The sequence below is a fragment of the Panthera uncia genome, chromosome A2 (assembly GCF_023721935.1).
Source record: "Panthera uncia isolate 11264 chromosome A2, Puncia_PCG_1.0, whole genome shotgun sequence".
Lineage (NCBI taxonomy): Eukaryota > Metazoa > Chordata > Mammalia > Carnivora > Felidae > Panthera > Panthera uncia.
In genome coordinates, this window is record NC_064816.1 from 139,022,619 (window position 1) to 139,038,035 (window position 15,417).

Below are 15,417 nucleotides of genomic sequence, written 5' to 3' on the forward strand. Positions count from 1 at the left end.
AGTGCCTGGCACTCACATTTAGGCTGTACTACCCACCTACTTTACCTTTGCTTTAGTGCCCAACTTTTCGACGGGAGGCAGATGGCAGTGAAACACCAGAGCCTTTTGCTGCAGAGGCCAAATTTTTCACTGAGTCTCGACTACTTCAGAGAGATGTTCAGATCATTCTGGAGAGCTGCCACAACCAAAACATCCTGGGTACCATCCTTCATCCAGTGAGTGTGCCCATGCAGACTGGGCTGTGTGGGGTTGGATGGGGGTGGGGGCGTGGGGTGTGCATTTGGTGTTTGATGGCCTGTGGTTTGCTTCTCTTCTTTTTCTCTGTATTTAAGAACCATTTAAAGATCTTGGCAGGATCATCATCTGATTTTTGAGACATTTTCTAGGGAGATATTAGTTAGCTGATAGAGTTGGACAAATCTGCTGAACTACTACTCACTTTTAGAAAGTGGATCTCAACTTTTGAGTTCGTAAGAAGAGGAGCTCTTGACATTTCCTCAAGTGTTGGTCCTTGATGTTGAGAAGAGAAAGTTGCGAGGCTGCCACACAGGTGAGAAGTGGCACTGAAACGTGTGGAATAGGATTGCTGAGGTTTATATGTAGGTCTAGAAGGTAGCTTTTTAAAGTATTGGTAGAACTATGATGAGGAATCCTTTCTATGGAAAAATTACTTTGTGTACCCCAGGCCTAATCCAGTTACCTCCTGACTCTGCTTTTGAGTCGGAAATAGGTTCTTTATGTTATTTTAGTTGTGATTATCCGTTCTACCTGGGCATAGACTTTGGTAGGTGGATTTCTCCCGGAAAGGAAATGACCTTGTTTTATAACACCCAAGTGTAAATGCATTTTCATTATTGTTCCCTATGTCCAGTACAGAATAAACTCCTGTTACTCTTATTCTTTGGCTGGAGAATTCTTTCATGATGGCCGTTGTGGAAGGCTGGGACACTTGGTTTGGAGTGTGCCAGGGTCATGTCTGTTTCTTCTGGAGTACTCGCTGTCTGCCGGGGCCCTACCAGATGGCTCTGTGGCACAGTAGAATGGGAGTTGTAATTCATTGGGCAAAATGCAGCTGAAGTTACTCCTTTCCTCAGCCTGTTCTTCAGCTCTCTCCTTATGAAAAGGGGAGTAAGTGCTGATCTTAGGGAAGGAAATAATGAGGTGTAATCTCTACTAAAGATTAACATCCTCCTCTGCCCACAAGAAGAGCTATTGAAACGTCAATTCCATTCAATGCCATTAACATTTATCTTACTCCTGTTAAGTGAGAGTTACTGTGTTAGGTGTTGTGGGGATGGGAAGCCAAGGCTGTTAGGAGCCGCAGAGTGGGGTGTCTCATCTTGGGGCTGGTTTCCTAATGAGAGAAACTCTACCCTCTCCTTTCCTTCCTTCCTTCCTTCCTTCCTTCCTTCCTTCCTTCCTTCCTTCTTCAGTGAACCGCAGTATAAATTGTGGCTGTTAATTTCAGAAGTCTAGAGAAATGGATTCTCTTATGCCTGCCTTCTCATGTGCCTTGTTTTTCAGAATGGCAACATCACAGAGCTCCTCCTGAAGGAAGGTTTTGCACGCTGTGTGGATTGGTCGATTGCAGTTTATACTCGGGGAGCAGAAAAGCTGAGGGCAGCTGAGAGGTAAGGTCTGTTAGGGAAGCCTTCTAGCCCAGGGATCTTATTTAGGATTTTTAGGGAAAGAAATCTAGTGGTCTTTTCTCCCCTATCTATGTCAGTATTTGTTACATTTCAGTAACGGATTAAGGAAATTCCACAAAAGGGTAGGATCTTACAGAGGAGTGGTTTACAAAAGTCTTTAGTTGTCTGATTCTCTGCTGTACATTGAGGGCCTAGATTTTCACTTAGAAATTGTTCTTCACCAGATTTGCTGCTTTAATGTTTTTGGGTCGCTTTTTGTCCAAGCATCTCACTTAAATTCTGGATTTTAGGCATTTGGAATGAAATAGCTTGAGGCTCGTTTGAAGATGATGCAGTCACTTACTGGCTGCTACCTAACAGGCAGGCTGGAGCCAGGGGTATGATGGAAACATAGAGCCTGTGGGTCCTAAAACAGGACCGTTCAGTGTTGTTATGAAGCCTCATGCCCTCATTTATTGAAGCACGTGTCAATTAAAAATGCTAATGCAACTATGAGATACTGTTGTCATGTTTTCAGCTTGGTGCCTCATGGTTAAAGCAGATGTAGAAGAAACTTATTTCCAGGAAAACAGTAGTCGATATTCCAAAGATTAGGTGGCTGTTTCAAGTATTGAGGTCAAGAATTTCTGGGCGTAGGTGAATTTCATTCACTTGACAGGGTAAACGGAAGACCATGAAGCAGGTAGCAAGAGTAGGTGAATAGAGATGATATTTGGGGAAAGTCCTGGCCACCATCTCCCAGGGTGCATTTAAGCAGAACACCACCAACCACTGATGACAATGATTCACTCTCAAGGTATGTTGTATGGCTTGTTTCAGAACCATAGAATTATAATGGTCTGGATAACTTTACATTTTTGGCCTTTGAGGTACACAGCTCAGAGATACACAAGAACATGAATTGTATGACCATAATTTTCTTCCCTTGGATCTTTCATATCCTTCTTTGCCTATAAGCAGAAATACTTGTAACTTTTTATAAAAGTAGATTATAATCTGGGCCATTAGATATGACGTATCTGATTTAAAAACACCATGGTTCTATAAAATTTTTTTAGTCTTTATGTTCCACAGCTAAATTCAAAAGATAAAATACTCTTACAAATACAGCTTTCCAAATACCTCTGATTATTCTGTGATGCTCAGAATTTTTTTTTTGTTTTCAGAAAACCCTGTAAATCCATTATTCTAAATATAATTTTCGTTGATAATTTTTTTTTGCATTAAGTTCCTGCCTCTCTTTGAAGAAAGTGAGTACAATGGCAGTAGTATCTACATGTTTTATAACATCTGTAGATTTTATGGATTTTTAGGAGGGCACATCATTAAAAAACAGGTTTAGACTAAGGAATGCAAATCATATCTCAATAATATGTGATTACTTGCCTGCTGTTTTGCATGCTGTATTTGACTTGCTTGCATTGTTAAATCTCTATCAAAGTATTTTATGTATTTTACAGCTACTACATGCTACTTTGTCTTTTTCTCCTTTTAGTGCTTCTTTTAAAAAGTGGCAGTACTGTTTTCAGAAATAATCATTCCTTTCCCTTTGACCTGTATCCATTTATTTGTAAAGACTTGTAATTACAAAACACAAAAAGCTTATTTGTAAATCTAGCTGCTCATTGGCTTTAAAAAATTTTTGCACATATTCCATTTCCCTCTCTTAGCCTGACTGAAAAAAATGCCTGATGGTTTTAGTACCATGAAACAGATTTTTGCCAACAAGTTTTTGCACTTTTGTCAGTGAACTCCTAGTGGCTTTTTATCCCTTTTCTTACTCTTCAGATGTACTACAAAGGTGATTTGGTTAGCTGATAGTCTTTTTTTAAATTCAAATGGAAATTGAGCAGGCCTATGCTTTTTAAAAAAATACATTTGTTTGTTTGGATGTGGGTGTTCTTCCCACTTGAGAGCAGTTGCTCTGTGTTTGTCATTCCAGTGCGTGGCATTTACTAGTCACTGAGGAGATGCTGGATAAGCTAAAGAGCTGATTCAAGGTGGACTTGCACTGTCCGGGCTAGAAAGGCTGCACACCTAGATCCCGGTCAGCCAGCCAGGGGCGTGTATGTCTTGGAGGCCAGTTGCGGTACACTTCTTGTTGCTTTCATACTCTGTTCTGGTTTGACCGGTGGCCTTTCCCTTGGGTGTCGTGTCTCTGAGTTAGAGAAGGATGCTGTACTCTTTGCTCCCATGGTGATGGCGGGTTCCATTTGCTGACCTATTCTGTCTGAATGATGTGCATCCTTGTTTTTGTTGCCAGGTTTGCCAAGGAACGCAGGCTGAGAATATGGAGAGACTATGTGGCTCCTACTGCTAATTTGGACCAAAAGGACAAGCAGTTTGTTGCCAAGGTGAGTCATTCTCAGCGTCTTGAGATGCATAGTGGACATTGTCAGGCTAGTGACAATACAGTGATCTCTGAACCATCAAGCCAGGCCTGGAAGCATTTCTGTTTTAAGGCAAGCCAGTGGTGTGTGGATTGTGTGTGTAAGGGTTGTGTACATCCATGTGTTTATTGCAGGGGAATTAGAAACCATAAGAACTTGTCATAAATTTGCGTAACTTCATTAGGAGTTCATGAGTTAAAGTTGTGGACGTTGCCACCTTGAAAGATCGCTCATATTGTAGGGCTTCTATTTGCCTAGCAAATGGCTTTCTCTTAGAGTTCCCATGTCAAAGTGTGTGTGACCTCAGGTTTCTCTTCTTTCTGTTTTGGGACTCTCGTGGTTTTGAGTTTTTTCTCACGTGATGTTTTTTTCCAGAGAGCTCTCCTGAAGTGTCCTGGGATGGATTCCTTTGACAGGAACTAGTGCTACTCAGTAGATTGTTTGGGTGCATCAGCAGTGCTGAGTGTTTTCTTCATTGCTGGCTTTGGTACCGTGAGCGGTAGACCTGTTTTCCTCACTTTACCAAAGTGCTGTCATGTTTTCCAATCTATTTTTACTTTTGGCAAGAGATGCTTTTAAGCTTTGTTTTCCTGAACTAAAAGAAGTTAATTAACATATCTATACCTGCTGAGAGGTGGCTGTCCCAAATGAGTTGAAGATGGAATACCACTAGGTGGCGCTGTCAGCCTAAAAAATCCAGGACCGGTTTCTCTTCGAATGGTCAAATTTTAACAGTCTCTGAGGAATTGGCTGAATTTCTTCACTTTCTTTTTTATGATGCCCAAAGCAATAAGTCACAGAGTGCTCAAGTGGCTTCCTTCCTTCTTGTTGTAGGTGGTCTCCAGGCAGCTGTCAGGTTAACCATAATTGGGTCTTTGAGACCTAACCATAATTAGGTCTTTTATCCTATTTAGGGAAAAGTTCCTGGTTGGATACTCCCCCATGCATCTTCCAAGTCTTGGTACAGACCAGAATGAACCCCTGCTTCCTTTCAGTGTGAGGACCGCACTAGCTTGGAAACTTGGACATGGCTGTTCTACCTAATTGGAACTTACTTGGTTTTGCTTATGTTTCCTGTCATCTGTTCTAAGACTGTAGCTACACGGTGAAAGGGTGATCATTCACTCAGCAAGGGAGGCATGTCTTCTGTTTTTCACCATCATCACTCTGAGAAGGTCTGATATTTGTGATATAGATGAGGCTTAGGAGGGTCCCTGTATCTTGTACTGTCCCTGCTAGACCGTCTTCAGTTGAAACTGAGTTTATAGAGGGGTGCCTGGGTGGCTCAGTCGGTTAAGCGTCCGACTTTGGCTCAGGTCATGATCTCATGGTTCGTGAGTTCGAGCCCCACGTCAGGCTCTGTGCCGACAGCTCAGAGTCTGGAGCCTGCTTTGGATTCTGTGTCTCCTTGTCTCTCTGTCCCTCCCCTGCTCGTGTTCTGTCTCTCTGTCTCTCAAAAATAAATAGACATTAAAAAACAAAAAAGAAACTGAGTTTATAAGAGAAACCCAGAAAATTTTGCAAGGTTTTAGGCCTATGCTGGTCAAGGAACTAATGCATTGCTGAAAAAAGAAATTTGAAAGAGTAGATGATTGAGTCAGTAGCTTTGTATTTTTCTTAAATATGACTTTATTGGTAACTAGAGAAGAGCTGGCACATTTTCTCCTGGTTGTTTTTTTTGTTTTATTTTTTGTTTTTGTTTGTTTGTTTATTTGTTTTAATCTAGGATCCCAGGATATGTATATATGTTTTGTTTTAAAACAGAGTGAGGCTTTCTTCATTACAATGAAGTTTCATTTGTTAAAATGCTGAGTAGAGGAAATTGCCTCTAAAAACCATCTGAGGGTTAAGGGGAATAGCCATTCTCCTGTAAGTATCTTTAATATAAATTTAGGTCATTTGGATATAGGCCTGCTTCTAGAGTAGAGAGAAATGTAGGTAGGTAGGTAGGTAAATGGTTTCAAAACTTCTTGAGTTTTAGAAATTCTTCAGCATTATTATTATTTTTTTAAATAGAAAGCATGAAAAGGAGAAGGAAAAACACTCATACTAGATGAAACTACTATCACACAGACTTTTTTTTTTAAGTTGATTACACTGTTTATCCCAGCGGTTGACAGATGATGGCCCATGGGCCAAGCCTGGCCCTCCACTTGTTTTTGTATGGTCTGTGAAGTATGGGTGGATTTTACGTCGAAAAAAATGTTTTGTGGCACATGAAAATTATATGAAATTTAAATTTCAGTGACATGAATACATTGGAACATAGCCATGTCTGTCCATTTCCATGTTGTCTGTAGCTGTTTTTGTAATACAGTGGCAGAGGTGAGTAGTTGTGACAGAGACCAGAATCGTCTGCAACGCCTAAAATATTTGATATCTGGCCCTGTACAGAAAAGTGTGCTGACCCTTGATCCTTCCCAGTCCTATTCGTAGTGCCTTGATAGGATATAAGGCGCTTGAGCCAGAATGTAAATCAAGGCATTGCTTCTTTCATCAAGAAAAGCTTGCTACAGAAAAAATACCAGCAATGTTCTCAGTGATATGGTTGATTTATGTTCTGGTACAAGCTCCTACTCTCATTGCAGGCTGGCAACCACTTTTGAGTAGTACTGAGCTATATTCTTTTGTATATAATTTTTAAGTTTTTATACTTTTATTTTTAATGCATAAAAGTTTAAAGAACTCTGTGGGTTTATTAAGAAATGTACTAGTCTGTTTTCCTTTTTCTTGAGGCAGCCATTTTCAGTTCTTGGCTAGTCCGTATCTTTGAATAAAATGTTTATGTTGCCTTCTTAATTTTTCAGTTTTAGGCACAACCCTTTTCCTTCATACCGTGGAAGATGAGGATTCACATGGGTGTGCATGTATTTTTCCTAATCCTTGCAATAGGACTATATTCTAATTCTGGTTCAATGTTTACTTTGCAAATGCTAATAACTACTGAGCCCTATAGCATATTGTGGCTACTTTTCATTTTCTGCAGAACTTTTTGTTTGCCCTGGATTTAATAATTTTAAAAGTTTGTTTTTTTAATGAACTTATTAATTCAACCCCTAGACTCTACCTAAATCTTCTCTAAAGACATTGATTCAGCCTGTTAATTTTATCTTTTTCAATTATATTTTCCAGGAACCTTGTGACCTATACCAATCTGGACTAGTTCTTTTGTTCTTCTTCTCACTGTTCTGGAGCTGTCATCTTTGGATATCTTCACCATTTGCCTCTGAAACCATTCTGATTTCTCCTCCTCAGATGATTTGGTTTTTCTTTCCGCAAGGTCTTAGCACTTGCTTTTTTATCCTGAAATTTCTCAGTGGTGCACTGTTTTATCCATGTGTGAGCGTATTCTTTTTAGTTTTAGCTCTTTGTGTCTGGTCTGGGAACTTTATTTTGTTGTTGATTTCCAACTAGCTTCTCTGCTATTTTCTAGTACTCCTGTTTGGATTTTTGACTTTGTTGACTGGTCTTCTAATTTTTGCCTCCTGTTTTCATCTTTGTCTTTTGTTCTTCCTAAATTTCTTCGTATTTACCTTTTAGCCCTGCTACCAAATGTTTTCTTTATGATACTGTATTTTAAGACCTTTCTGGTCTTTGCTTCTCTGAATGGCTCTCATTTTTATTGAAATGTAGTTGGCATACAGTATTATATTAGTATCAGGTATATAACATAGTGATTCAACAGTTGTATACATCAGTGCTTACTGTGATAAGAGTAGTTACCATCCATCATCATATGAAGTTATTACAACATTATTGACTATATTTCCTATGCTGTACTTTCTATCCTCATTATTTATTTCTTTTATAACCTCACGTTTGTACCTCTTAATCCTTTTCACCTATTTTGCCTTTACCATTTCCCTTACTTTCCCTTACATTACCCTCTGGCAACCACCAACTTGTTCTCTGTATTTATGAGTCTGTTTCTGTCTTGATTGTTTGCTTGTTCACTTGTGTTTTTTTGTTTGTTTGTTTTTTTAGATTCAATCTAAAAAGCGAAATCATATTGTACTTGTATTTTTCTAACTGTTTCATTTAGCATGATACCCTCTAGATCCATTCCTGTTGTTGTGAATGGCCAGATTTCACTCCTTTTTATGGTGCAGTAATATTCCACATCATATATATAGTATATATATATATATCTCACATCTTTATCCATTCATCTATCAGTGGGCACTTAGGTTGCTTCTATATCTTGGCTGTTATAAAGCTGCAATAAGCAGGAGCGCATATATCTTTTCAAATTAGTGTTTTTATTTTCTTTGAGTAAATAGCCAGACATGGAATTACTGGGTTGTATGGTATTTCTAGTTTTGATTTTTTTTTTTTTTTTGAGGACCCGCCATACTGTTTTCCACTGTGGCGGCACCAATTTACATTCCCACCACTAATGCACGAGGGTTCCCTTTCCTCTGCATCCTCTCCAACATTTGTTATTTCTTGCCTTTTTTTTTTTAATGTTTACTTATTTGTGACAGAGAGAGAAAGAGAGAGAGAGACAGACAGAGCATGAGCGGGGGAGGGGCAGAGAGAGAGGGAGACAGAATCCGAAGCAGGCTCCAGGCTCTGAGCTGTCAGCACAGAGCCGAACTCACAGACTGTGAGATCAGGACCTGAGCTGAAGTCGGACGCTCAACCGACTGAGCCATCCAGGCGCCCCACCCCCCTTGTCTTTTTGATACTAGCCATTCTGACAGGTGTGAGGTAATATCTCATTGTAGTTCTGATTGGCATTTTCCTGGTGATGAGTGATGTTGGGCATCTTTTCATGTGTCTGTTGGCCATCTGTATGTCTTCTTTGGAGAAATGTTGTTCAAGTCCTCTGCCCATTTTTAAATTGTATTATTTTTTGGTGTTGAATTCTATGGAGTTCTTTATATATTTTGGATATTAATCCCTTATCAGATATTTTATTTGCAAATACCTTCTCTTATTTGGTAGTTTGCCTTTTCATTTTCTTGATGATTTCCTTTGCTATGTAAAAAGCTTTTTAACTTGATGTAGTCCTAATAGTTTGTTTTGCTTTTGTTTCCCATGCCTGAGGAGACAGATCCAGAGAAAAATACTGCTAAGGTTGATGTCCAAGAGATTACTGTGTGTGTGTGTGTGTGTGTGTGTGTGTGTGTGTGTGTGTGTGTTTTAGACTTTTATGGTTTCAGGTCTTCCATTTAGGGTCTTTAATCTATTTTGAGTTTATTTTTGTGTGTAGTGTAAGGAAGTGGTTTAGTTTCATTCTTTTTGCATGTAGCTGACCAGTTTTTCCAACACTGTTTACTGAAGAGACCATCTTTATTGTATATTCTTTTTTCCTTTGTTGTAGATTAATTGATCACATAAGCATGAATTTATTTTGGGGCTCTTTATTCCATTCTGTTGATTTATGTGTCTATCTTGTTATTTTTTAATAGTAATATCACTTCTTCCAGAGATAAAATATCTTCTATTAACTTTCTGAAGAATCATAATTTTTTGAAAAATTTCCTTGCATAGTCTATATTTTCCATGTTGTTTTTAATTCTCTTAGGTTATTTTGGTCTCTTATTTTTCATATTAGAGGCTTTCCTTAGATGCCTGGCGATCTTTGGTTATCTTTCTTATTTAAGAATGAGGTCTCAAACACTGGGTTAAAATTAGTGAACCTATATATGGGAATTATGGTATATATCTTAAAATCCAGGTGCTTCTTACATAAACCAAGTCTAGGTTTTGGTCCCATTTTCATCTCTACTTGAGATTCCTGATTTGACAGTTTCTTTGTCTTGGTGGGTGGGGGAAGTCTGCAGTATAAATCAGGTTGGCTATTATGTTTTCTTATCACTGGCTCAGGATTTAGCTTTTGTGAATCTGTGAAGTCTGTTACCACTCATCCATCTGCTTTCTAGCTTCCAGTGTTTTGTTGCCATAGTCTTTTCTCCCATTACATTTGTCCTATTGGACTTAGGGCCAACAACAACAACAAAATCCCTTTATTTTTGTTTAAAGGTATTTAGGGAGGGCGCCAAAGTAAATGTTTGAGCTTGCTTTAGTTTGTTCATAATGTTCCATTGTGAGCCTGCATAATTTATGTAACCAGTCCCCAATAGGTCGATATTCATATAGTGTATAATTTTTCCATTATTTAGAAAACGGAATAAATCTCTATGTAAATGGCAATTATTTCCATAAGAATGTTTTCCAGCGTATTTGCCAAATAGTTTTCCAGGAATGTTAACCATGTATTGCCCTATGTGTGTTCATTTTCTAATATGTTGTAGAACATAGGTTGACCAATTTTTTCTTAAAGGACCATATAGTAAATATTTTACATTTTGTGGGCCATGTAGTCTCTGTTGAAGCTATGCGACTTTGCTACCATAGCGAGAAAAGAGACTAGAGACAGTAGTATGTAAGTGAATGGGCCTGTTTATGTTCTAATAAACCTTTATGTTCAACAGCAGGCAGTGGGCTAGATGGCCCTTGGGCCATAGTTTGCCATCCTCTGTTGTAGAGCACGGGATACTACCTTATAGCCAGTAGGAAAAAAAGTGATCTGCAATTCTTTTCATAACCTAGAATCCAGCGGTTTTGTAGTCCTATACCTGATTTAAAATGTCTGTTAATACTGTGCTACTTTTTCAAGAGAACCTAGAGGTGTCCTAAGGTGCCCTGGGACTTCACAAACACTCTGACCGTCCTACAAGTTTTTGCTAAAGGATACTTCTCTGAGGCTCATGTGACTGTAAGGCCTGAACAAATCGTGGTTCTCTCTTTCGCAGTCGCCTGCCCTGTCCCCTAGAAGTTAATTGTATAGGGAGCAGCTAAATAGCCTGAAAAGCCTGCAAAAGGTAACCTGAACTCTTGAACTGGGTGCCTCTCAGGTCCTGTAGGTGATTTTGGGAACTGATGCTGTAGATGAGATGTGCTGGCCAAGAGTCTCACTTCTGAGAAACTTGAAACTCAACAAAGTATTGTCTTGATACATGGTGTCCACTGAAAGAATGTGTTCCATCCTCTGCTTAAACTGTGTCACTTTTTAAGGAAGGAAATGCAAGCGAGGGCTCTCCTTGTCTCTCCAGGTTAGCGGAGAAGCATGTTCACTTCACAGCGATTAGCTGAGCCTGCTTGAGACTTTTGTGCCTGTCGTGGCTTGCCAGTTTCCTGCCTGCCTTCCCTGTGGCGTTTTAGCTGAACTGTGCTGTTTGTAGCCATATGGTCCCCTGAGCACGTGGCTTGGCTTCCCTGTCCCTGCTGCTGGATTCTTGGGCCTTGCTGATTTTATAGACCTGAATAACACTCAGGGGTGGTGGCAGGGCTGGGGAGTGACAGCATGTCTTCAGGAGGTGGAGTCTTCTCACTGCCCTGCCTGGTTAGAGGACTCTTGCTCAGTTCTCTTACCAAGTGATTGCTTAGAGCCCTTCTGCTTTGGGAAGAAGCAGAAGAATGAGAAGTGGTTCCTGCTTTCAAGGAGCTTGCCCTCTAGGGCTCCATCTGGGAGATTACTCTAAGTAGTTAACTGTCTGGACTTGTGGCCATGTGCAGTTTTGGAGGTCAGGTTGAAGCTATCCATGGATGCACACAGTGGACTCTGGGACTTACTTGGTGTGGCCCTGATAGCTTTTTGCTGTGCTTCTAGTCCTAGCTCTGAATGGAGTTCACTATCATGTCTCTCGGAGATGGTTTTTAAGCAAAGACTCCTTTTAATATTTTTGGCATTATTTAGACTCTTCTGTTATGTTTGCATTTGGTAACGTGATGAGAATTTCCTGGGCTTCGGCCATAGGGCTTTCAGGTGAAGAGGAAGTTCTGGGGATGGTTTGGTTTGGAAGGTGACCTCTGCACCAAAAAGAGATCAAGACTTGGTTTGTAGCTTACATTAGTAAACTGATTTGCTGATAAGAAAATAAAAATTGAATTAGAAAAGATTTGTAAAAAACACTTACCTGGCCTTTTCAAGTCAATAAAATAAAAAATTTTATTTTTTAGAACAAGTTTTAGATTCACAGAAAAATTGAGCAGATGGGACAGAGTTCCCACATTACCCCTGCCCTCATCCCAGTTTGCTCTGCTCCCTGACAGGAGTATGGTGCAGTTATTATAGTTAGCGTACCGGTATTGGTATGTTATTATCAACTGAGGTCCATACTTTAGTCGGATTTCCTTAGTTTTTCTCTAATCTCTGTTTTTCTGTTCCAGAATCTCCTCTACCATGGCACACTCGATTTAGTTGTCATGTCTTGTTAGGCCCCTTTTGGATGTGGCAGTCTCTCGGACTTCCCTTGCCTTTTTTTTTTTTTTTTAAATGTTTATTTATTTTTGAGAGAGAGAGCGAGCGAGGGAGGGGCAGAGAGCTTCAAGCAGGCTTCTGTGCTGAAAGCACAGAGCCTTACGTGGGGCTCAAACTCCCAAATTGTGAGATGATGACCTGAGCCCAAGTCTGATGCTTAACTAACTGAGCCACCCAGGTGCCCTGGACTTCTTTTGCTTTTGATGACCGTGACAGTTTTGAGAAGTGCTGGGCGGACATGTTGAAGAGTGCCCCATCTGTTGGAATCTGTCTGATGCCTGGTTTCCTTTTAAGTATTTACTATTGACTAGTCTGCTTGCTCATGCTCAGGTGCCTGGACTTATTTGTATCAAGACATTGTCATGCTTAGTATTTTGTCAAGGGTACAGGCTGGCAGCTGTACCCTTCTGGGGAACAGCTCCAGGCCACTGCTGTAACAGTTGTGGCGTACTTTTAGTCGCTTCCTTTTAGTTGCTTCCGGTGCTGCTTCAGTTGTGTTTCCATGATTAGCTTTGGGGAGATGAGACCTAGCATACAGTCGTAGGGAGTAGGAGAAGCAGCCCAGTGTCATGATTTCAGATTTGGTGTCCCATTCTCAGTGGCCCCGTCAAAGCCATTCCTTGGTGGCATCCATAGAAGCCCCAGTGTGCGCTGATGGTCCTTTTATTTTTGTCCAGCACTGATAATTTAGGCAGCTTTGGGAGTATTGGTAGTTGCGTTTGGGGAGCTATTCTGAGGATCTCTGAAGCTCAGGAAACTGTTGGCTCTTTTTGCTCATTTTATATATGCTGCAGGGGTTTACGAAGCTGAACAGTAGTTTCTTGGCCTCCCAGTGAGCACGGTGGACAGGCTCTGCAGATGGGGAGTGTGGCAGCTGGCCAGAGATGGGAATGGATGTCGCTTGCCCCTGACAGAACTCCGCAGTTCTCTTGACTTGTGGCAGCCCTTAGCCTACACTCATCATCATTAAGCCACTCATTTTTTCCTTTTACAGCTGGAACTTCAAGAAATGGAGACATTGGGTTTAGGTCTAGTGTTTCGAGTCCAGCTAGTGACTTTGTGCAGACTTCTGCACCTGTCCCTTAGGTTATCTCCTGGAGTGTGTGGTATGGTAGGTGTGTATAGGGGTGGGCTGATTAAGGATCTATTGGCTTGTGGAGAGAGTGAGCGATGTAGACATACATGGACTTATCCAGGTGAAAAGCACTGTAAGAAATATCACGGTTATAAATGCGGTCTGCAACAGTGCTGATGAGTAGGCTTTGAACAGTAATCCACTCTGCATTTTACTTATTGCACAGTACGTGACTATAACCACTATTTTATTGCTTCTTCCGTGTCTCTGCTCAGGAGCTGCTTGTTCTCTGGACAGTAATGACACAATTTAAAGAGGAATAAAAAGTCGTAAGCCTCACTTATACACACATGGGCACACACACACATGCACTCACCACACACCTCTTCATCCAAAAGCCGGGCCTCGTTCAGTTGCCAGCATCAGAGCGTGCAGTTCCTGAAGAGGAGGTTTCTAATCAGGGAGATGCCGAGCAGAGAGGCTGTTGCCGAGGCCTGAAATTTACAGCTCTAAGAATCCATTTGCTGCCGCTGCTGCTAACACATTATAAGGGGTGACGAATGCCAGTAACTTATCACAGGGGTACGCTTAGATCTTCACGTTCTATAATCGGGGTGAAGATGTGAGCACTACGATGCTTTCCCTGGTTTTATTCCTCTCTGAGCACAACTAGGGGGTGGGGAATGTCTAGATATTTCTCACATCTTGATTATGGGAATTTCCCTATGTTTTTGGCACTTGATAATTTAATAAGAGTTTTGGTGGGAGAGAAATGTGTAACTCTGTCCATCATTGAGATTTAGCAAATACTGTGAGGTGTGTGCATTGGAGATGGTGGTCCTGTACTTTTGAGGGAGGAGCAGTGTTGATTTGCTATACTAGCTACTTTGCTTGGTGTGGCTTTATGGAATTTTTCTTCTCTTTGGTTTGAAGGTAGGATAGCAGAATAACATGTATCTTGGATTCTTTGGCCCATGAATGTTTTATCATCCATTTTATGATACTTCTCCTTTTACCCAAATGTGGGATTTTGAAGAATAGAGAAATCATTAGCTGTGGTCTGTCTCTTTTGTGCAGTTGTCCAAGCTGCTACTGGTGCCTTTAGGGAGTGGGAGGAAGATTCCATCGTGATGGGCATTTTTGCTTGGCATTAATGTCTAGATGGCAATGGGAAGGTGTGTTTTTTCTTTCTGTTAGTGAATCTGTATTTTTGGTTGTACCTTCTGGGCTGTTTTCTAAGTCCTACATGATTGGGCTGGTGTAAGGGGCTCTTTGATTTGGAGGGTCCTATAGACGTTGGTACCACCCATATGCAGGTAACCAGCCCTGACCTTGTGGTCCTCATGTCACCCACCACAGCTCATGCTTTTGATTGCCTGGGGACTTGACTAATTTTTTCTGGCCAGGTGAGTTTTGGGTTCTGGCTGTCTGGGTTTTAGTGTTTAGCCTTTGCGATTCTCAGATCTATCAAAAAGGTTAAAGCAGAATGGCTGTGGCAATTTTAGACTAGCTTTTCTAGTCTAACTAACCTACTAACTAACTAACTAACCAACCTACATTGAGGTTTGCAAGTTAATCTTACGTACTTGAAAATTAAAAATACCCTCTCTCCTAATCTACACTGTTGGTTCTCAGACCTTTCATTACTCTTCTGATCACTGGCCTGTTTTTCCCTGCACTTGCTGCTCATTACTTATGGTAGAACCTGGGGATGCCTTCCCATCTGCCAGTCATAGTCAGCCTTCCATGGACTACAGCTTGATTCCAACTGTCATCTTTCTTTTTTCATTCATTCTGTCTGATGGTGCTTTTTTCCTGCTATTTCCTGTCATGTATAATTTCTCACTTGGTTCAGATTGTTCGTTAAATCAGTCTTTTCTTTCTGGTATGTGGTTGGTTGGTTCTTTGGAACAGCCATTTTTTGGGGGTGGGGGGCAGGAGTCTGCAAGTAAATGGGTGTATTCTGTTTTAAAAGATATGAAGCCTTCTAGAGAATAGTGAGGGCTCTTTTAGGATACTTATCAGTGTGATATC

General features: G+C 40.6%; 1 protein-coding gene across 2 annotated transcripts in view; it reads left to right on the plus strand.

Annotated features, from left to right (window-relative positions):
* The window catches only part of SND1 (staphylococcal nuclease and tudor domain containing 1), a 423,895-nt gene that overhangs the window by 44,249 nt on the left and 364,229 nt on the right, over positions 1-15,417 (plus strand). For both annotated transcript variants that reach the window (XM_049642985.1, XM_049642986.1), the window contains 3 exons: positions 57-215; positions 1,525-1,631; positions 3,913-4,003. In XM_049642985.1, coding sequence (XP_049498942.1) covers positions 57-215; positions 1,525-1,631; positions 3,913-4,003 — 357 coding nt within the window. The remainder of the gene's footprint in view (positions 1-56; positions 216-1,524; positions 1,632-3,912; positions 4,004-15,417) is intronic.